General features: G+C 38.4%; 3 protein-coding genes across 6 annotated transcripts in view; all 3 read right to left on the bottom strand.

The window, feature by feature from the left end:
• Nucleotides 1–503: 503 nt before the first annotated feature.
• DR1 (down-regulator of transcription 1) lies at nucleotides 504–11,908 on the bottom strand. The gene is made up of 3 exons (XM_013186716.3): nucleotides 11,298–11,908; nucleotides 5,775–5,938; nucleotides 504–2,642 (listed from the first exon to the last, which is right to left on the bottom strand). Exons 1-3 carry the CDS (start codon nucleotides 11,515–11,517, stop codon nucleotides 2,496–2,498), a joined length of 531 nt encoding a protein of 176 aa, XP_013042170.2. The 5' UTR covers nucleotides 11,518–11,908; the 3' UTR covers nucleotides 504–2,495.
• Nucleotides 11,909–12,684: 776 nt separating this feature from the next.
• Nucleotides 12,685–20,379, bottom strand: LOC106039391 (retinol dehydrogenase 8). The gene is made up of 6 exons (XM_067001618.1): nucleotides 20,168–20,379; nucleotides 18,856–19,021; nucleotides 17,435–17,610; nucleotides 15,826–15,919; nucleotides 13,992–14,175; nucleotides 12,685–13,073 (listed from the first exon to the last, which is right to left on the bottom strand). The coding sequence occupies exons 1-6, from the start codon at nucleotides 20,262–20,264 to the stop codon at nucleotides 12,840–12,842; spliced, it is 951 nt and encodes a 316-aa protein (XP_066857719.1). The 5' UTR covers nucleotides 20,265–20,379; the 3' UTR covers nucleotides 12,685–12,839.
• The window catches only part of CCDC18 (coiled-coil domain containing 18), a 30,028-nt gene continuing 27,255 nt past the window's right edge, over nucleotides 18,955–21,727 (bottom strand). For 3 of the 4 annotated variants that reach the window (XM_048067052.2, XM_067001610.1, XM_067001609.1), the window contains exons 28-29: nucleotides 20,168–20,236; nucleotides 18,955–19,021 (exon numbers count right to left, since the gene is read on the bottom strand). In XM_048067052.2, coding sequence (XP_047923009.2) covers nucleotides 20,207–20,236 — 30 coding nt within the window. In that variant the 3' untranslated portion in view covers nucleotides 18,955–19,021; nucleotides 20,168–20,206. Of the gene's footprint in view, nucleotides 19,022–20,167; nucleotides 20,237–21,727 lie in introns of those variants that run through there. The other variant, XR_007164523.2, reaches the window with a different exon arrangement.

The following is a 21,727-nucleotide window of genomic DNA, read 5'->3' as shown; positions in this document are numbered from 1 at the left end:
TTTTGAAAGACCAGTGAAGATTCTCCCTTCTGCAACTGGTAGAGTTACTTCTCATACTTGAGCTGGAATGGCTGAATAAGTAAAGCAGACTCAAAATTTAAGCAAGACTACCTATGTGAAATTAGTTCAACAGAAGACAAACATATTATTTCCCTAGCCTCTGCTGTGGTCTTTCACTTCGACATATTTTCAGTATAACAGTAGGCTACCTGATCTACAGGGTTTTTGTCCAACTTTCCAAGTCACGAAGGTCAGCTTATAAAAACACCTATACACAAAATGCAATTCCCAAGAGGAAGGAGTGCAGGACAAGCCCAGAAATATTGTTTGCAAGCATGTAACAACCCCAGTGAACAGCAACGCCATCCAACAGCACTCAGGTTGTAAAGACTTTGGTCACATGAAGTGTTCAGTGGGTCAAAATAACAGCAGAGTTTAAATAGTCTTTTTTTCCTTTATAAATGCAACAAAGAAAGCAAACTATTCATTAAATATAAAAGCAGTTTTATAAAAACACATCAGAATTTTATTGCTTGAAGAATACAGCATATGAAAAAAGCACAAGAATGTCCAAAAGAAAGGTAACATGGATCCAAACATATTACACCATACATACTAGATGCAGTAAAATGTTATCCTGAATTCTGCATCAGAAAAGAAATGTGTGAAAATATACCTAATATTTAAAAGGAAAAGATTTGTTTAAAATAGAAAGTGTGAAGGTGTTACAGTACAAATTAGAAAAGCCAACACTGCACATTAACATTGTATCACTAGACTACATTTTCCTACCTTTGGTACTTAAACCTTCACAGAAAACCACTTCCTTAGTCAAACCTTGCCTATTTCATATAGTAGCCATGAAAGGCTTTTTGTTTGCTTGTTTGTTTTAAATTAAATATTCCAACATATACTTTTCTGAGTTTTCACTGCCTGAATGCATTTAAGGAAGTGTTCACATTTAATCAATATGAAACTTAACACATCTCACACTTAAATCAAATGCCACTATGTGACTGAGACCTGAATATATGCCAATTGTACCTTGTTCAGATCTTTATGTAAAAATGGGCACATCATTTTCTGTTTGCTTCCTTATGTAAACAGAGTGTTGCTGCCCTCCTCAAGAACTGTGACTGGAGAAACCTGCTGAGGACATAAGTTAAAATAAACAATCTGCATTGTTACAGAGCTATCAGATCATCTACAGCAGTATGCAAGTGGCTTTTCTAGTCTGCTCAGATTAGTGTACCAGAAGATATGCCAGTATTACTTCAAGTAACACATTAAAACTCAGTAATGGACACTACTGTGCTTTATTTCAACACAAAGAACAGCTGCTCATCCATTAATCAACAGAATTTTCAAATCAACTATCAAAAGGACTACTACATCTTTTCTGTTCCATGTATTGCTGACCACTTCTGGGGAATGGTTTATCAAAAACCTGGACAAACCTACAAACCAATCTGAATGAAGAAAATGTTAACATACAGCAAGGTATCTTAGTAATCCAGTGGCAATCTAATCTGGAAAATGTTAGCATTATGCCAACAACGACTAATCAAGGTTAAATAAAATCCCTCTTTTATTGTAAGCATGCTCTTAGCTTCAGCTTTCATAGGCTTGAATATTTAATCATTCCCAGTTATAATCAGTGGAACTGGAACAATTCTGTTTTTATCAAGTTCCAGCTTTATATTTCAACAACATGAATATATCTGGACTAAGCAATACCATCAACAACAGTTAACATTAAATTGGAGTGAAATAACAGTTAGTTCTCCAAAATGGGCAGTCTTTGAAGTGAAATATTCAGTTAGGACTGTCAAAGGATGTTATAATAAAACCATGGGTTTATTTTTTTCCACCCCTATACAAAAAATGACCAAATTTGTACAACTCCTATTAAACATACCTTTCCTAGCTTCATGAAAATGTATCATTTTCAAATTTTAATAAGTGTGGTCTTTGAGCATATATAATATTTATTGCCATACACATCCTCACTTTAAAAAGAACTAAGAATTCAGACTGTACTATGCTGAACTCACTTTTTTTTCCCCGTTAACAGATTATGTCTACTGTACCACTCCCCCCAAAAACAATTAAAAATTCTAAGTAAGATTTTATAGTTTAGTTAAAAGGGAAAAAATGCAAACGTGGATTTAGAGCTTTTTGTATAAATCTCACTATATTTTATAAACTTGTTGTTTATTGTAACACTGTTTATTGATCAAATAAGTGACGCACTGCTATCTAAAATTTCCATATACACCATTAAAAATCCAAAGTTGATATGATACTGAACCTTAAATCTTCAAGAGTTCAAAAAAAGACAGTTTATACATGTACAGCACACAACAGCAGACACCCCTAGAATACCAATTGCCAGTCCATGATGCATACAAACTTACAGGTAAGCATTCATTTCACTGTTTTCATTGTGCAGGAAAAGTATTTCTTAGTGAAGACAGAAACTCAGCTGGTGAATTTCAGATATCATCTTCATCATCTTCATCCTGAGAAGATCCTGCCTGATTGGATGCACTGGCTGAGGCAGCAGCAAGCTGTGCCTGCTGAGCTGCTTGTTGCATCTGTAGCCATTCCTGCTGTGCCAGTTCTGCTTGCTGTTGTCTAGCCTAAAGACATGAATTTAATTGTTAAGGCCATACTGTAACTTGTGAAGAATCTCTAGAGCACCTCAGCTGTAAAGCAGCTCTATCTGCACACCTGCAGATTCCTTCTGTATAATTTTTATTAATTGTACATACAAATAGAGGTACTTCTAAGCATGTTTTTGTACCAAAATGTTTAGCTATATTGTCTCTTCCTCTCAAGAGGCCACTACTTGGAATATTTACACTTTCCAACAAGAGGCAGGAGATAGTCTACTCAAGTTCCATTGTAAAGATTGTCCTGAATGACTTACTAATGGAAAAATTAAGCAAGGCAAAGCAATGGAAAACTTAAGCTTCAATTTCAAGGCATCTTAACATTCAACCACTGTTTAGAGATGGGAATAGCCTCACTTTGTTGATTACAAATACTAAAACTCACAATTATGAAGTCATACGCTGTATCACACAGACACACATTATTACAAAAAAGAAAGCCATTATCTTATTTGGCTAAGCAATCTTTGGAAAGCAGAGCAATCTAAGGTCTTCTCAAATAAAGACACACATCGAGGGTGTCTGTTACAGAAAGGTACAGTGCTTGTACTTAAAGGTACAAGACACTAACAAAACACTTCAAATATTTCAAATGGTGCCCTCACATTTTTCCATTTACGCTTTTTGCTTGTTGTTTGGCAACCACTTTTGATTTCAACAGTATACTAGCCCACTGCGTTAAAATTAAAACTTCAATTCCTGTTTTCAATGAACGTTAGAAAAAAGTTATTTAATTAAAAGTCCTTCAGTCTTCATTATTCACTCACTGAATTTTCCACTTTTTTTCCAAAGCATAAACAAATCAGTTTCAGACTTCAAATGCCAAAAGATGATGCTTCAGAAAAAATTATCAAAACCAGTTTACCTATTTAAAATGTGAAAAATAAGAATCTTCCCATATCGTATCACATTTATTTCAGCCTGTGAGACCTTTCCAACACGGATTTTTCAGTATTTCAAAGTTCAGGTGGCAGTCAAGTTACAAGGGGTGAAAAACAACTTAAGACACTATAAAGTTTTTATAGTTTTAAACAAAGGAAGACATGAGTATCTGTACACAGAGGCATAAATATTTATCACATGCAAAGTAACAAGAGAGTTCCCTACTAACCTTGCTACAATTAAATTTACTGTACATTCAATGAGCTAATACACATGCATGCACCAGTAATCGGAGACTCAGCACTTCAATTTTCAGTGCCTACCCTCACTGCCATATTTGTTCTTAGCCATTTCAAAAATGGAAAAAGAAAAATTCCATTGAGTTGTATTGACTAAGAAACCTTAATAGCATCTGGTAAACTTAACTCATTTATTGGACAGGCCATTTACATCACCTGCAACCTTTAGAAAGGAAGCCTCAAAAAAAAATCTGCTGATGCCCTCATCTTACAAAGATATTTTAAGAGACATGCACGAACATCAGGATGAGCCATTCACTGACTTCAAATATTTACAAACATCCAAGCTACAGATGTCAAGCATTCATAACATTAACAGGCAAATATTTTAAAAACTAGAGTAGGTATTTTCACCCTTCAGGAAGTCAGCATTAGTGTCCTGTTTTGGAATATTAACAAGATTAACACAAACAAACAGGCACTTGTGTAAGTATTTTCAAGAATAATTATAGTACCTCCATCAGCATCCAACTACTGACTAGTTTTTTTGGAAAGTTAGACTGACATCTTTGATTTTAAGCATACATTTTCCATATTATGGAAGAATATTTTTTAAAAAAATATTCATACCATCTTGTCAAAGCTGTAGTCATTGCCTTAGTTCACACATTGAGGCATGGTACTACAGAATTTAAAAAAGAATATGCCTCAAGGGGTCATGAAGCATGGCCTACATAAGGTGGCAATGGTTTTACATTACTCAGGAGCTAATACTCCCGAAATACACTTTTATCTTTGCTGCTGCTTCTTTTATTATTTTGCAAACTATGCTAAGAGATTTAACAAAAAATAAGTAAAAAACATGGCAAACTTCACTGTAAAGTGCGCCCTTAATTCAGAGGCAGCCATATTGGTCTTTGCAACATTAGCACAAAGAAAATCGGGCACACGTGAATTTGTCATAACTAGTTCAATGAATGCTGACAAGAGCCATGTGCAATGCTGAAATTTAACTGCCTTAAAATCCATCATGCAAACTAGGTTAACATAGTTGTAACCTAATCAGAGAAAAATGATGGTTATTAAGTGCTTCAGGAAGAGAGTAAAGAAAGGGGAGAGGAGGTTGCAGTAATCAGACATGACAACTTAGTAAGAATTTTTCAGAGGAAATTAAAGCAAGCAAAATCAGAAAACAAGACTCATGCTATGGGTAAGAGGAGAGAAAGCAAAGGTTATTTTCACATCATTTAATTTAGAGAACCACCTTATTTTCAAACTAAGAATAGTAGAGAGAAAGATGGTGTAGAAAAATAAATACAATCGGTTTTTTGTCATTTGAACTCAGAAGCGTTCACAAACTATCTGGGAAAGATGGCAAAGTAAAGACTGAGATAAAAGAGAACGTGTGAAGGCACGCACACAGTATTTGCGTGCAGTCTCCTGTGCTTGAATCGCCTCCTTAAAAACGTATGCATGAATTCACTCAAACAATTTTGCCAAGAGTAAAGATAAGAAAGGACAAATTAGAAGTTTTGAACAACTGTTTCTTTCAAAGCCAAAGAATTAACGTGCGCACTGTTTCTGGCCATCAGAAACATATTTTCACTTTTTACATGATCAAAACTGGTAATTCCTACAACACCAGTTGCCATTTTTAATTTCCTCAGCCAAGTAATTCTTAGTGTATTCTCTACAACACAATGGAAATACCTGTAAGTAGCATCAAAAAAACCACTAAAACTAGAGTATAAAATTTGATTGATTGTACATGTCAAATCAAAGAAATAACCAGAAGTAGCATCTTTTTTATTGATTTTCCTTTCCCTAATTCTAACAGGCCAAGGAAATCAATAGTATCTCTGATGCCACAGCAATTGAAAAGGAAAGGCATAATTCTGGAGGTGTGCATGTTTTTGTGGACTTAGGTCTACCACGTTAATTATTCCAGCCTCATAAGTTCAAGTATTGCTTCACTTACTTTTGCAAATAATTCCTGTTGCTGCCTTAGAAGCTCTTCTTCTGGAATGCCAAGGTTTTCCAAGCGTGAACTGGCCTTTCTTCTCTTTAGTGCTACTGTTTTGCATTCTTGTAAGACTTCTTTTACTTCGCTGATATAGGAGCCAAAACCCAAACTTTCTAGTGCTAGAAAGAAAGAAAACACATTCGTCTTTTAGAAGGCTTTTGATAATAGATACCAGCGTGTTTATCTGGAAGATTTTTTTCTAAGAAATAAGTTTGACCATTTTTCTATTATCTGGTGAAAATCTATGTTCGTAAGAAGATCTGATGGTATTCTCCCTTCCACTTCTCTTATGCCATTTAAGAATGCATGTTTTCAGGCTAGAAATTTTAAGTTTAGTCAAGTGCAAGCAAAGACAACTTCACTTGCAGAGGATTCAGGACTTGATGCATTTTTTTCTAGAGAGAGGCATGATTCTTCGAAGACCTCTTTTAGGTGTTCTACAAGTAGTGAACCAAGTAGGAATTACAGAGCGAAGATGTCATTTACCATTAATCTCTGAGGAACTCTGTATTTCCATTTTTGCTGCAAGCCTTCAGTAAAGGTAAATTAGCTACCTATAACAGAGCAGAAATATAACACATGGAAAGTGACCACAGATCTTCGATTAATACAGAAATGATATTACCACAGAACTACAACTTTTAGCTTTTGTCTCTACATATCTAAATTTATTTTCTGAATGCCCATGAACTAGAAGTGTATATTAAACATATGCAAAGTTACGTACAACCCCTTTTTATTTTTTATAACCCTTTTATCTCTACATGAAAACGAACTCAGAAACTAAAATGCAGCATTTTAACCTTCCCCCCAAAAAATTGAAATGCAGATATATACTGCAAAAACATTTTTTAAAATAATGCAGAAGTAACAGAAGACTTAAAAATACAGACAGAACATGTGGTAAAAGGCATACTGCTTCTTGATTCACCAATTATTGCCATATGCCTCCATGCATACACCCCCCCAAGTGCAACCTATTACAGACTATGCTAGAAGTATTACATAAACATCAATTACATCTGAAACAAGCCTCGATTTTATTACACCTCATTCACTTCCAATGTTTATACAAATCTTTCTTACGTAACGCCAGTTATTTTAATATTTATCCTACTTTATTTCAATCCTGTCACACACTATTCAAGAAATAACACTAACCTACAATACGCAGCAGCAAACATTAGTAACATTCTAAACCAATTCCTATTTACACTAACTCAGACTACATTCTAACATTAATTTTGTAAGCAATCTTTTCCTACCCATAATTAAGGCAGCATGCCATTGTATCGCACACCTAAACAATAACCAAAGGCATTCTGTAAGCTCCTGGCTTCCAACCTCGACCCGAGGAGGCGGTTAGCGCATTGTCTGCAGCAGGCAGCACCACAGCTGTCTAGTCATGCAGGACTACCATTCTTTTAAGAGACTTGGCAACCGTTTGGCAAATGAATTTACATAATATGTATGTTTCTTAAGAAAAATAAAATTAAAAGATGAACTGATTTAGAGATAATTAAATTACATTAGGCAGTATGCCAGGTGAGCCTCAGCCCACACAGATGCTGGAAACACTTTTTAAAATTAGTCCACAGTTTGTGAGAATCACCAAAAGCCTTCTAGAAACTATTTAATACAGCCTCAGCAGAGAGGAGGGAAATGTGTTTCATCGTGCAGAACTGGTTAACTAAGCAGCCCATAAATATTAAAGAACTCATTTAATTCTAATACGTAAATAGCATATACGTTAAACCATGCAAACTCATAACGATTTTTCTTTTTAGTTTAAGAGCCCTACAAGCCTAACTCCGCTAAGATTAACTATCACAGCAAATACATAAATGTTCATCAAAAAAACATCCACAGTGATCAGGCTTGGCAATCCGCTGCAGAGTATGAGGAACAGCCCAACCTGAAGTGAACAGCAAGATGCAGGCTTTTATAGAAGCTTTACATGGCACTTACAGAAGAGAAATTAACAAAGAGAACTTAGTTATATATTGAATATCGCACAATAGAAAAAGATCCAGAAGAAAACATGATATAACCATGACAAAAGTGCACAATAGTTCAACATACTCAAGGTATGAAGAAGCATTACAGAACAGAGGTCTGCTGCCTCAAAATTCCACTGGCAGCAAAACAACTTTAGAAATCCCATCTTGTTGAAACATATCAAGGCTTTATGGAGTACATGCATGGCAGGAACAAGCACCTCCTTATACCAACGTGGTATTCATATGTGCAGTGAGTTACTACTTTATCCAAGTTACTATTCCACCAAAATTTAGAATCTTTGTATTTCTAGAATCTTAAAGACTGTCTAGCCAGATTGCTGAAAATTTGGTATCTTGCAGATGTTAGAATGATCACATGAAATTTAAAGCAGCATCTTTAAGGGCTGAGGGGAAGGAAACATTTACAAACACCAAATCACAACTGTCAACTCCCCAGCTTCCTCCCACTCTTAGAGATTGCAGGAAGGCACAGATCTCTGATTAATCAGTTAAGCATAATTAGTTCTACATTTGTTTTCAATACAATCAGGTCACTCGTATCTGAGATTTTTACTCTTTATGCCCCTTTCAAATGAAAAATAGCTTCCAATGTGAAATTCCAAACCAAAACAGATTTTTACATTAAATGCTGAAGTAAACGGTGTCAATAGCCTGATGGTCCATGAAGAGAAGAGCCTACCTTCCTGCAACACAGTGCCTCGTAGACAAAATAATCAAAGTAATCAGCTTCTTAAAAATAGTGATTTAACACCTCATTATTTTCAGAATTCAATGGAATTTCAGTTTCTCACAAAAAAATCTGCCTCATCATAACTCAACTACCAAGTGTGGCTATTTTCTGTTCCATGTGGAAGTCCCCAACAGTGAGTTTCAGCAAGAGGCACGAAGACTATCTCTACTTCAGCCGTCATCGCCTCGATGCCTCTGGGCACTCTGCAGGGAAGCAGCTGCACATTACTAGGAGCGAGTGCCTGGCATAGCCTGAGTCCATCTACAGAGTCAGGCCTCCCAAGGGATGCAAGAAGCCTCTGCTTTCCTTTCCCTATGCTGCTCATAGGCACTGTGCCAGCCGAGTGTTTGCGCTACCACACAATGGAACATGGCAAGGACTTCCCCCATCTGAAACAGAAGCTGCTGGTAGGGGGAAGAGTCCTAGCCTAGCCCAGGGTCACACAGCCACTTTCACTAGTGCAAAGGAGGGGGTGGGCTTAAGTACCACTGCTGCCAAACCAGTAATTACAGCAACATAGTTGCAGTTTCACTTTACCTCTAACACAGCCCTGCAGCAGTGTCACCAGCTGCAAGGGGGTCTCTTTCCCCTTCCTCCTGCCCAGTGAAATACCCTTCCTGCTCCCTGCTTCCCAGCCAGCAACTTCTTGTTTACAGAACAGCCAGATCAGCGATCTCACCCAACAGAACACAGTCCCCCTCCCGCCCCCAGCCCCTCCAAAAGCCGCAGGGACAGTCGGATCAGAGGTTGCTGGAGTCAGCTCCAGGGAGGGTGCAAAGAGACTCCTTTTGGTAGCAGCCAGTTAGCTGTGATGTGATACCCATTAGCCTCACTTTACCTGTAATGGAATTGGCTCACACAGTTAAAAGGACAGAGGCATCCTGATGACCACAGCAAACATATTTCAATTACTGGCTTTGTTAGCATCGCTGTCATGAAGCTACGCTAAAAGACAGTCAAAAGAGCAAGTACCTAGCATGTATGAAGATCAATAAAAATGCTGAAATGCCGTACCCATATACAGATCTCTGCTGTTTCCAACCCTAACAATCTAGATCCTCATACTTCACAGAAGTACCAGCTGCTAACTGACCAGCACCTGGCACAAGCTAGCAGCACAAACACCTCCCCACAGGTGAAGACAGCACTAAATCCAGGAACAACAACTTCCACCTCCAGAAGCACTACAAGAAGGTGCTGAAGAAAACTGTAGGTGCTGGAAGAAGTTTTATTCAGCAATATCTTAATAAAATGGAGAAACCTAGTCTGAAACAAACTTTTACTAAGTCTGATAACACAAAGACACGAGCTCAGCAAGATCCTCAGTTGGAGAACACCTGCCGATGATACACACACGTACGCATATATACATTCTGATTTCAGTTTGTCTTCAAAATAAAAAAACAGAATAATCCTACAACAGTAATAGGTTTTCTAAGAACCACATCTACTGAGCATAAAATACTCTCATACCTGAATTCTTTATTGTGCTCAACCTTAAAGACTACCTCTATTCCCACGTTAAGAACAGAGCTCCAGACTTTCAGGGATCACTTGAAGAAACTACCCCTGCGTTAAGAAGCATCACACCCAAAGAACATTTCCACATGCAGGCACCTGCTTGACTCCTCACTTCCTGAGCTTCTGTAACAGAGCTGCTTTGCTAAGCTTCCAGGTACATGTCCTTTTTATTTAACGTTAAAGCTCACATGAATGCCGTATATTCTTTGCTGTTCATAGCCTTGTCAAGTACTTGAAACTCTTCTGGTAAGCAAACTAATAGGAATCAAGTTTTGTTTTGTCTGATTGTTTTAAACAGGGAATCTAGCAGCCCATTACAAAAATGAAACACTTTTTTTTTTTGACTGACGTGATACCTTCACAGTCCTGGAAATAGCTCTTCTGCAAGTGCTTCAGATTACAGCTCATCCAGGCAGCGAAATGAAGCACCCTTTCACTATTATTGCTACAAATTTGTTTGCAGCATGCGCTGGCATCAACCATCTTTGCTTAAAAAGCAAAGCAAATGGTTCCTGACAAAAGATGCCTGCTGCAGACTTACCCATGAGGGAAGTAAACTCCCTAACTAGGGCAGAAATTAAAGAAAAAGTAGATGAGACACACAGAGGAAATTTTAATTCAACAATGGGAATTAGAAGGCAACAGCTGAAAAAGATGCAAGGGAGTATGTCTCATTTAAGTAGTCTCTCCATCAGATATGAATACTTAATTTTAAATGATCACACTTGGTGGGTAACCCTGGAGAAATATTTTACTCTTTCTAAGGTCCAGACAGGAATGCTCTGGATTAGAAACTGGGCCCCACATACCCAATCACATCTTTTTTGTCAGTCTCCAATTACAAAGACATTCAGAAAGTGCAGGTCTTGAAACATGTTGTAAAAGAAACCTGCACAGCTATTCCAAAAAGCAGACCTTATTTCACAGCTACAAGAAAGGTTTATGAATGTGGTGACTTCTCCCAAAGCATCGCTGACTCCTCTGAATCACTAAACAAGGGCTGATGCCAAGCACACTCACCGCTCACTAGCCACACAAAGACAACCTTCCCTTGCAATGCAAGACAGGCCAGACAACGCATGCTTTTCCTCCAGAACCTCTACAAAACCCTGCCTTTTGCCTTTTACACAGTTCGAGGAAGCCAGAGAGAAGAAAGCTGCGCGGGGCCAGGAGCAACCCAAAGCCCGGCTGCCCACCAGGGCTCACCTTGTATGACGTGCTCGGGGGATATGGTCTTCTTCTCGGACTTGTTGCAGATCTCGTTGGCCTCGGAGGAGATGAGGTGGATGAATTCCGTGCAGCAGTTCACCACCAGCTCCCGCGCGTCGTTCGCCACGCGGACGTTAGGCAGCGTCTCCTTGATCATCTTGTTGATGGCAGCCCGGGGGATGGTCAGGTCGTCGTCGTTGCCCGACGAGGAGGCCATGCTGGCTGCCGCGCTCAGGGGCTCCCCCTCGGCTCCAGCGCGGGGGGACCCGGCGAGGGGCGGCGGGCGGGGAAGGCTGGGGGCGGTGCCGGGCGAGCGGCGCGCAGCGGGCCGGGGGCCGGGAGGCGCGGCGGGGCTCGGGGCTCAGCGCTCCTCCGGCCGCGGCGCCTGCCCCGGCCGCCTCCGCCACATCCTTCGGGGGCCGGCGGCGCCGCCTCAGGAGCGGCCGGCGGGCGGGCGGCCGCACGAGCACACGGGCCCCGCTCCGCTGGGGCGGGCTGAGCCGAGCTGGGCCGGGCTGGGCGCCCCCGGCTGCGCTCCCCGGCAGCAGCAGCGGCCGACCCGGCGCTGAGGGCTGCCGCGAGGCGGAAACGGTCCGACTACGGGCTGCGCGGGGCGTCACTTCCGCCGGAAGCCGCAGCGCGCTTCCACCGCTCGCATCCCGCCTCCTCCCCTGCCTTCCCTGCGAGCGCCGGAAGCGGCGGCGCCACGGGAGGCGGGGTCACGTGAGGTGGCAGCGCCGGGGAGACGCGGCTGGGCGCGGGGCGCAGCGCCCCGCCCACACCCGCCCCGCCCCGCCCCGCCGCTCCCTGGGCCGGGGGCCGCTGGGGGTACCGCGTCCCGGGTAGCGCCTGGGTCCGTGCCGCGCTGTGCGTGAGTCTGGGCTTTTGTGTAAGAAGGAAATAAAGTCACAGCGCCGTGATGAGAAATGACCCCGAGAATGCGCTGAGGTTACTTCCTCCGGAGCAGCCCCATCGCCATGAGCTGCCACGCGGAGGTGCCCTTTTAAGAACTTACTGCCCGTAGCGCATAATGGTAGCAGTAGCTGTCACATACAAAGGAAGCATTAAGGAAATGATAAATCGAAATAATAAACGTGCCAATTGTGACATTTTAAGATTGATTAGACTTGCAGGTACAATATCAGTAAATAGTCTTGATTCCTGAATGAGAATGCTACTGTGATTGAAGGACTACTATACTCAAGTAAAAAAAAGCTGTTGTTAAGAATCAATAAGTAATTTACATACAGCACACACTGCAGTCTGTGTTGTTACATTCTAATAAGTGAAGGAGCACAGTTTAATATTAAATACTTAAGAATTAGTCAATGCTTGTTTCCATGAAAACAAGTCTCCAAAAAGCGAGCACGAAGCAGACTAAACCTATAGTTAAGAGGATTTTAATTTTAAGGTCCTGCAACCTAATGTTCAAGATAAATGCATTGAGATTAATATCTTTGAGCTTACATAAAATCATAAGTGAAGACATTTAACAAAACAGTTACTATAACAAATGTTCCGGTTTACACAATCTCATGCTTATTGTGAGGGTTTTCCCAGGTCAAAGCTCTTTCTGCTTCTCCACCTTAGCAATTTGATAAAGTTAAGACTTGCACTGAAGATTTTGTCATGATGAAAAACCATTTTGTAGAATATATCAATGGGTAGATCTCCATTTGGATCTGCGTATTTCAGAGTTGTCATCGGAGTGTACAAGGTGTTGGTCTGATGGCGAAAAGGTGGGTTTTCTGCAAGAATTATCTTTACTGTATGCTGTTAAGAAAGAAAAATTAGATCTTTAAAGAACCCTTATCAAAATAGTAAATTAAACATTTAGTTTTCAGTTAAGCAGAGGAAAAGTGGAAGAATAAAGTTTTAGAGTTGTGTAAAATGCTGGATGTAGTTTTATGAAGATTTCATTAGATTTTTTTTCTTAAAATAACGTTAAAGCCAGAAGTACTTACTTATTCATAGTCCTATTTCTGTTCATCTACACGATGATGATAGCACTTTACACTTAAGTATCCTGCATAGTCCTCCAAGTTATCGCTGTAGGCCCACAATAGGTAGATACTTTCTCTTACTGTTGACTGGAAAAGGATCAGAACAGTGCGCTTTGCAGCAAGATCAGGGAAGCTTCAGCTGACACTTGAAGCTCCTCGTTAGTAGCCAGCATCTGAAATTGTCGTCCCCTTCCATATCTTGCCTAATCTTGTCTTTCTACAGACAGCCCTAAACACCAGGAACTACGTCCAGGTATTTTCTATTATGCCTCGGTGGTGTGGGGTAGCCAAGTGAACTTCATATTAGCCTCGCATTAGTGAAGGGATTATTAGTGAGATAGAGAGGCTTTAAACAAAGGTTCCCAAAGGTGGGAACCCTGCAGAGACAGAAGGTAGCACTGCAGAAAGCCCAGACTTCACTAGATGGTCTGTGTCCACAGTCGCATGTAAGTTACAGTTCACAATAGTCTTAAATTGAAAAACGAACATTCTTTTAATGTTCGTATTGATTTTGTTTAAAACTTGAAATTCTCTCAAGGTTTTAAAAATCATTTTAAATTACATAAATTCCATGTAATTAAATCTTAACACTTCTACAAAAAAACAAAAACAAAAAAAAATAACACCAACCAACCAGTGCATTCTTAAATTAAAAATACACAAGAGGAGAGATTTGTTGGTAGGTTACCTCTGCAACATCCTCAGCACTTTGTCCCAGGCTCTGGAAAATTTGTTTGTAATTTTTAAGGTAAATATTAGTAAACATCTCAGCTGTTTCCTCATCTGCAGCTGAAAGATCCATTTTCATTCCATCTTCAAACACTTTTCTTTCAAACTCTGTAATCACTGGGCCTGGTTCAATCAGACTTAACCTGTTCAAAAGCCAAGATATACTGGTTACGGACTATTCTCCTCATGGGAAACACACCTCCCTATAATTCTTTAAAAAGTATATTAACGAATTGCAGTCTTGAGTACATGCTAGCAAGCAATGTTAACATTGTATTTTGACAAGGTGATCAATAACACATTATTGAATTTATTCAATGAATATTGAATTATTGAAACTCCTACCCATCCTCATAGAGCAGAAGATCTGTACAGCTTAAATTTCAGGGAAGTACAGCAACTTAATTCATATGGAAGTGAATACAGTTGCTACCTGCTGTCTCACAGCTGTAGAATCTGAAGATGATTTATCCGCAAGAATTTCAGAAATACAAAGAAAAAATAACTTCAGGATCATTAAAAAAATATATATTCTCTGGACAAAATCCTACATAGATTTTCTATAGCTTTCTTATGATAATATTAGAAGTAGATGAAAGTTGCGAAAACATGGATTTTCTTTGTCAAGCTGTCAATATTACATAATTCAAGATTCCCCTACAATACCATATAAAACAAAATATTAAGAATTTTGCTGTTGATAGACCGATTTGGCTGCTGCCAAATATGGAAAAATTGATTTTGATACTGGTCAGCTCTTTTCTGGTTCTACTCTCAGGCAGCAATTATCCCCAGTCACAACTTCTAATAAAACACTCCTTGGGAGAGGACCTCTTCGTAGGGTTGAATTTTGGGCAGGCTCTTTAGAACTAAATCTACTATTGAACTGGACAGCAGAATTCCAACTGCTGCTGGAATTTAAGCCTTTTCTCCTGCATCACTCTTCACACTTGACCTTGAACTTTTCCTGTACTACATTCTGCACACTACATTTTTTAAACCTTCTTTTTTCTGTTTTTGCTTTGTATTATTACAGTATTCATTTTAAATCTCTCCAGGCTTTTCAGAGATTTATGCAAAATCAAAGTTTGGAGGCAGCTTTGACTCTGTAATCCCATGACAGCAGCTGTCTCTTCTCCCACTGTACAGGAGCTGAACACTCAAGCATACAGAGACACATGGGATGTTTAACAGTTGTTGGACTTCACTCAAAGAACAGTGGGAAAATTATACCAAAGTGAATATATGTGACAAATCAAACACTAAAGTCCCACAGACAACGAACAGGACTGTTCTCTCAAATACTGTCTTAAACACTAAAAAATAGTACTGCATCCTTGTTGCTTTCCTCCCACCTCCTGTCCTTATAGCAATCTCATCCTGTGTTCCTTTCTGATGAATTTCTACATGCTCTCTTTGAGCCCTTGACCTTTTTTATCTTGATCTCTAGAAAGGACTATTATCCTTTTAAAAGGAAAACATTACAGGTTTGTTTTACAATTTTATTTCGATATTATATGCAAGAATCTGTTTTCAGAAGTATTAAATAGAGTATATTTTATCCAAACCTAAAAACCTCTAACTGTCTATAAGGATGTTTATTTTAGTATCAAAACTACTTGCTTATGTAGTGTGAAGAATGTGGACTTCGATGCCTTTTGTGATGTATGATTTCCATGGGTTTCTCAGTCTGTTTCTCCTAGATAGCAGCAAGCTTTAAACTTTTGTGCAGTAACTCTGAATATATTTAAAACTGTCTAAACTGTAATTTACACCTGTGGATCGATACTTACTGAAGTTTGAACTTGAGTGCTTGTATAGCTAAACTTTCGCAAAATCCTTCCACCGCAAACTTTGATGCAGCATAAACATCATTAAATAAGATACCTGATGGTACAAATAAAACAGCCTGAGAATGCGATCATATTCAACATGCAAGTAGTTTAGTTTTAACGCTTGTTTTCCTAGCAAGACTGTAGAAATTCTGGGAAAATACATTAAGAAAATCCTTGTGGATACTGGTCTAATGAGACAGTTCATTAGTAATAATAGTTTAATATTATGAGTAGTTAAGTAGTATTAAATACTGCTGGGTTGTTTGTTTGTTTTTGCATATGTTCTCAAAATTCCTTATGCTAACGCATGCTTGACTAACCTAATGCTTTTCCTCTTTCTAGCTGATACTGTGATCTCTCTGGCTGCTATTAAATATTCTATAGTCTACTGGATAAGTGTATATACATACAATACCACCTGCACAAGACTTTGAGCAGGCTGGAGATAAACACAGAAACTGAGCAGATTTGATTATGCAAGAGATCCATCTTGCATCTGAGGGGCTTAGGGCCATGGAGTTGATCAGGGGAATGGAGCACCTCTCCTGTGGGGACAGGCTGAGAGCTGGGGATGTTCAGCCTGGAGAAGGCTCCAGAGTGACCTTACTGCAGCTTTTCAATGTTTAAAGGGAGCTTATAAAAAAGATGGAGAGCAACTTTTTGCTCAGTCAGATGACAGGACAAGGGGGAATGGTTTTAAACTAAAAGAGGGGAGATTTAGATTAGAGGTCAGGAGGAAATTCTTCTCTCAGAGGGTGGTTAGGCCCTGGAACAGGTTGCCCAGAGAAGCTGCGGATGCTCCATCTCTGGAGGTGTTCAAGACCAGGCTGGATGGGGCCCTGAGCAACCTGATCTAGAGGGAGGTGTCTCTTAAATGGTCTTTAAGGTCCCTTCCAATCTGAGCCATTCTATGACTTGGAAAAGGCAGTACAGCAATCCAATAACCACACTTGCAGTTTGCTTTAGGACACTTGCTCACCAGAATAATCCAGGTTAAGATCAATGCCAGTGCCTTAGTAATTGAAACAAATACAGTCAGACCAGAGGGAACGGTAGAAACATTATTTTTTTGCTAGAATTAGCTCTGTGAAACTTTGTGAGGGGAAACTTTACCAAAAGATGGTAGAGTTGTCCAGGACATGACTGGAGTTTGTCCCATTAGCACAGCATAGCAAGTGTGTTTGCCTGTCCCCATAATCCTTTCCAACAGGAAAGTGAAAAGTAATATTCCTAAATCCTGTTTTCCAGGTAATCTCTAGTAATTAAAATAATAATAATAAAATAAAAAGTAGAATGTGAGTTAAAACTGATAGCCTTACTCCCATGAAAAAAGAATTCACAGCTTTTGTTGTTAAAATATCTTGAGAGTAGTTGTGCATAGTAACATACTACTGGGATACATAAAACGCCAGATCTAAATGCTACGCTTCTTGGAGTTTTAGCATTACAGAGCTCAATAAATAGATATGCTAACTCCTACATTTTTTTCGGGAAAAAAAAAAAGAGGTGTGCTCTAGATTGTACATACTGAACTTTTAGATTAAACAAAGAAAAAAAAACACTTTGCCTTGTATTCCCATAACACTGCTTATTATAACTATATGCCCGCTCTTTCTCCTCTTCATGTCAGGCAAAATCTCCTTCAGGAGTCGAACCAGTCCAAAGAAGTTGGTATCCATCACCGTTTTCATTTCATCAATGGTCTGACATTCAATTGGTCCAATAAGCCCCATTCCAGCATTGCTAACTGCACAAAATGGAAGACAACAGTGACCGATAACATCCCTAAACATTAGCTTATCTTTACTGGAAAACATTTAGAAGTAAAATAAGGATTAGGGATTAAATAATCCTTAGAGAAAGGATTAAAACACAAAAGATATTATTGCGTTAGTCAAGCTCTGCAAATACACTTCTCTATTTTTATTTTTTGATTAATTATGGTTTTAATTCAATTAAAAAATCCAATTACCTGATATTTTGCATTTTAACCAATTTATTTCTGATCAGTCCTTTTTCTTTAAATTAGAAAAGGATTACAGGAAAATGAGCCAAGAATCATCATTATTTGTTCATCATTCAGTAGCATAAGTTAGCGGCTACAGTCAACGCCCATATCAATGAATACAAGACTTCAATCTATTCCAAAAGGTGCTAGACTAGGCCATATTTTAGTATGCCTTTTAGGTTTTTCTTTGCTTTAAAAATTCACGTCTTTAAAAAGAAACTTGTTTGTTTTTTGTGTGTGTGTGTGCATGTGTCTCCTAGGTGTTTATAAGTGGGGAATGACTGATAAAACTGGCATGCTGCAATAAAACTACTGTGTCAAATTGGAGCATAATACAGGCTGCAGACAAATTTTGTTAAACGATTCTTTAATGAGTTCTAAAAATGAAGACAGGTCCTTGATTTTCTCTTAGAGATTTCATTGCTGAGAATATAAGCATCTTTCTTCTATTACTATTTATTTTTAGCAAAACAGTACAAGAAAACTTCTTGTTAAATGATTTACACAGTAGAACTATAATTCTCAATAAAAAATTAAAGTACTCGTACTTTGCATTTGTTCTTTTACTTGCTAATTACCAAGTGCTATTGCTTTCTTAGTAGACAACACTATTATTATAACACTATTTTATTATAAACAGAGCTGTGCTTCATCTATAGGGCAGAAAGTTGTATATGAAGACACAGATTTAGGCAAAAGTCCTATTCTCACACTTACTAAAAAACTGCATCATCTTATCCAAGACATTTCTTTACTGTGATCAAGTTTCTCCTTTGTAAATAGGAGAAACAAGCTTCCCTGCTTAAGAGAAGCACAGTGAAATTTAATCCACGTCTGCACGAAGCCTTAAGAATCATGAATAAATTAGGCAATTATTATTAATTTGATCATTTAAAAAATACACTAATGAAACTTCTCCAGAGTATTTGAAGAGACGATAAACAGAAAACTTATCTGTTCACAGCATACACATCTTGTACTTGCCTAGGACATCAATCCTTCTGTCAGGGATACTATTCACACAAGTTTTAATGGACTGTTCATCACAGACATCCAGTTGTTTAATTTCCAGGGTTTTGCCCAGCCTGCGACCTGCAGCTTCCTCAAGTGCCTCCTTCTTGGCCAGATTCCGCATTGTGGCATACACTGCAACATGTCAGAAGCAATAGTTAGTCACAAATAAAACCTTTTCTGTGGTAGTGTTACAGAGAAGTATTAAACAATATTTTTTTCATTCATATCTTAAATATCATTGATAAAACCCAGTTAAAAACTTGAAGTAGAAAGAACTTATTTTCAATGCATATGACACTATTTTTCCAGAATCTCGTTATGAAACCTTCAAGGAATCTAAAAGAAGAATTAAACCAGTATGCACAATGTAAAACATGCAGCATGAGAAGACACTACTATCAGCAAAATTTAAAGCAATGGGTACCAAGTCAGGCTGCTGAATCATTTTTAATATCCAAGCACAATATTGGAATATAGATTATTTTTTTTAAAAGCACTGCCAACATGTTTAGCAGAAATACCATGACTTTATTAAAAAAAAAAGTGGAAGACAGCTAGTTCCTCAGATTGCAAAAAATGTTCATTTGTGCAACCTACTTCTCAAATTTAAAATTAGTTTTACCGTTCTTATGCCCTAATTACCCAAAAAACTACGAGTCTGCATCCAGCCACTTGGCAGTAAAATACCGTAAGAATAAGCTTGAGAAACCGATTTTCTACAGATTGCTGTATTTACTTTGCCATCCATTTTCAGTCATAGCAAATATCCCATTTTGCAGCAGAAAGAAATCCCAGTCCTTTTCTCACACTTTTATGGGTGCACAGCATTGGAATAATGAATCACACTTCAGGAAAAAAATGTAAATTTAAGAATTCTTTTCCTAAATTAATTTTGTTGGTCTTCCAATTGGCATGCATGCTTCATTCAACAAAAATTTAGTAGCTAGAAGCAAAGTTAACTGTGTGAATGCATATCCAGGCAGTACACTGCAGACATTTTCAACTATTTATGGTGGTTTTTTTTTGTAATCTAATTTTGTAATCAGTTCAAGTAGGTGTTCAGCTTTGATACAGGTACAGAAATACCATCTGCTTACAGGAAGCAGTTTATTTTCACTGTATTGCATTTTCTTGCATGGTAGAAGGGGGTTAAACGGGAAGCAATCACCAGATTGAATACAGTCAGCTCTGATAAATCATGGAGGGAGGGAAGAGAATATTGCATTGAAGAACGTACACATATATATAAATAAAGATAAATAACAGAAATATTGTTACCTTTAAATCTTTTCTGTTCATCTTTTGCCATTTTTACAGCTAAGGCCAGTCCAATTCCTGAGGAGCAACCTGTAATGAGGACATTTCTTTTTGCCATCCTTTTCACTGTGTGGTTCAAGCAAGAGTTCTTGCTCAGAGGCACAACAACCTAAATGCAGCTATAGTATAATGTCACTGGCCTTTAATGCAATCTGCAGCTTTCCTGAGTCAACAAATCCCAAAATGCACACCTGGACCCTGCATGATTAAGGGATAATCTCCAACTAGACAAAAACAGAAACAGATGCTCCTACATGAGCTTATAATCTGCATTACCAATATGGACAATATTTAATATAAAACTTGATTAGTCTTTGAAATGAGACATTTGTAAACTACATAAGATTTTTTAAATAGTAAAATAATGATTTTGCACATTACTGGAAGAAAAAGCTTTGCCACAATTACAACTGCCACTAGAGACAACCAGTCTCTGATGTGAGTGCTGGACTCAACACTAATGACAAATACCCAAAATACGATCCCTTTGCTAAAGGTGTTCAGAATTTCAATGCTTACAGCACCCTCCACATCCTTTTGAAATAGAGCAGCGCTTGAATTTATTCCGATATCTTATTACTATAGGACTTTTAGTTACAAACATGTCTAACAGGCTTTATAGAAAAAGTAACTGAAAAGTATGCTGTCGATTTGGAAGGAGAAAAGTTATTTAGACAGATTCCTCATATTTATTTTTGGCACTGTTCCCATACAAGAAGGGGGAAAGTGAGCAAGCATGCTAGCAGTGAAGAACAACTAGAAAGACACTAAACTGACCAGCTTCACTATATCCTTGCAATCACTGAGTCTTTGAACATTTTCTATTCTCCAGCTGACAAGTTGAAAGAAAAAAGTTTTCTAAGAGACAATAACCCCATGTTAATACAATACAGTTCAGAAGAATTAACTTAGTTTTCCAGGATTTGTGTAGATGTAAACTAGTTAGTAACTCAAAAGAGTAGAACTCTACAGAAATGTTTCACTGAAATGATGTAAGCTTTCCAGACAAACTAATGTTGACAGTATAACAAATGAAATCATTAACCTCTCAGACCTGCAAAATAACAACACAACATCTAAAGTTAATGAGAAATTTTAATTATGTTTCTACTTAATTATCAGGTTTGACCCAGGGCTTTACCAAAGAAGTTAGTATTCAGATACACAATTTTACCGCAAATGCTGTGTAGCTGATTCAGCCATTAGGCAAATTGCTATTGCTGCTCATGCACATTTATATTTAGTGCATGTAGGAGGGGCAAGCAAGGCTTTATGCAATACTATGTTAGTGGAACTCCTCTAGTGTGGTGATGCAACTGTAGTTACAGATAGGATATATTTTCCCCTTGAAATCTTGGTTTGAAGGGCTTTAATGTTCCTTTGCTTCAAAAGACCAGTCTGAAGTTTGATGCACAGATTTCTAGCCTGAAGGCAAACTGATCTGCTTAACAAGAGGAAAAAAAATAATATTTTTTTCAATTGCGCTCGTCAAATTAATTTTACTGGTTTTAATTTAGTGTT

This window comes from Anser cygnoides, chromosome 8, assembly GCF_040182565.1.
Source record: "Anser cygnoides isolate HZ-2024a breed goose chromosome 8, Taihu_goose_T2T_genome, whole genome shotgun sequence".
Taxonomy (NCBI): Eukaryota; Metazoa; Chordata; class Aves; order Anseriformes; family Anatidae; genus Anser; species Anser cygnoides.
Note: the sequence above shows the minus strand (reverse complement) of the source record. Positions and strands in the feature narration are given on the sequence as shown.

What these genes read in the sequence shown, in the direction of transcription:
- DR1 (XM_013186716.3), bottom strand. Translation starts at nt 11,517, where the DNA reads ATGGCCTCCTCGTCGGGCAACGACGACGACCTGACCATCCCCCGGGCT. An exon ending in CCCCGAGCACGTCATACAAG is followed by an intron (nt 5,939 to 11,297) that starts GTGAGCCCTGGT and finishes CTTTCTTTCTAG; the next exon opens with CACTAGAAAGTTTGGGTTTT. An exon ending in AACAGGAATTATTTGCAAAA is followed by an intron (nt 2,643 to 5,774) that starts GTAAGTGAAGCA and finishes TCATGTCTTTAG; the next exon opens with GCTAGACAACAGCAAGCAGA.
- LOC106039391 (XM_067001618.1), bottom strand. Translation starts at nt 20,264, where the DNA reads ATGGCAAAAAGAAATGTCCTCATTACAGGTTGCTCCTCAGGAATTGGA. An exon ending in CAGTGTTATGGGAATACAAG is followed by an intron (nt 15,920 to 17,434) that starts GCAAAGTGTTTT and finishes TTGTACCATCAG; the next exon opens with GTATCTTATTTAATGATGTT. An exon ending in GTGCTGAGGATGTTGCAGAG is followed by an intron (nt 13,074 to 13,991) that starts GTAACCTACCAA and finishes CTTTCTTAACAG; the next exon opens with CATACAGTAAAGATAATTCT.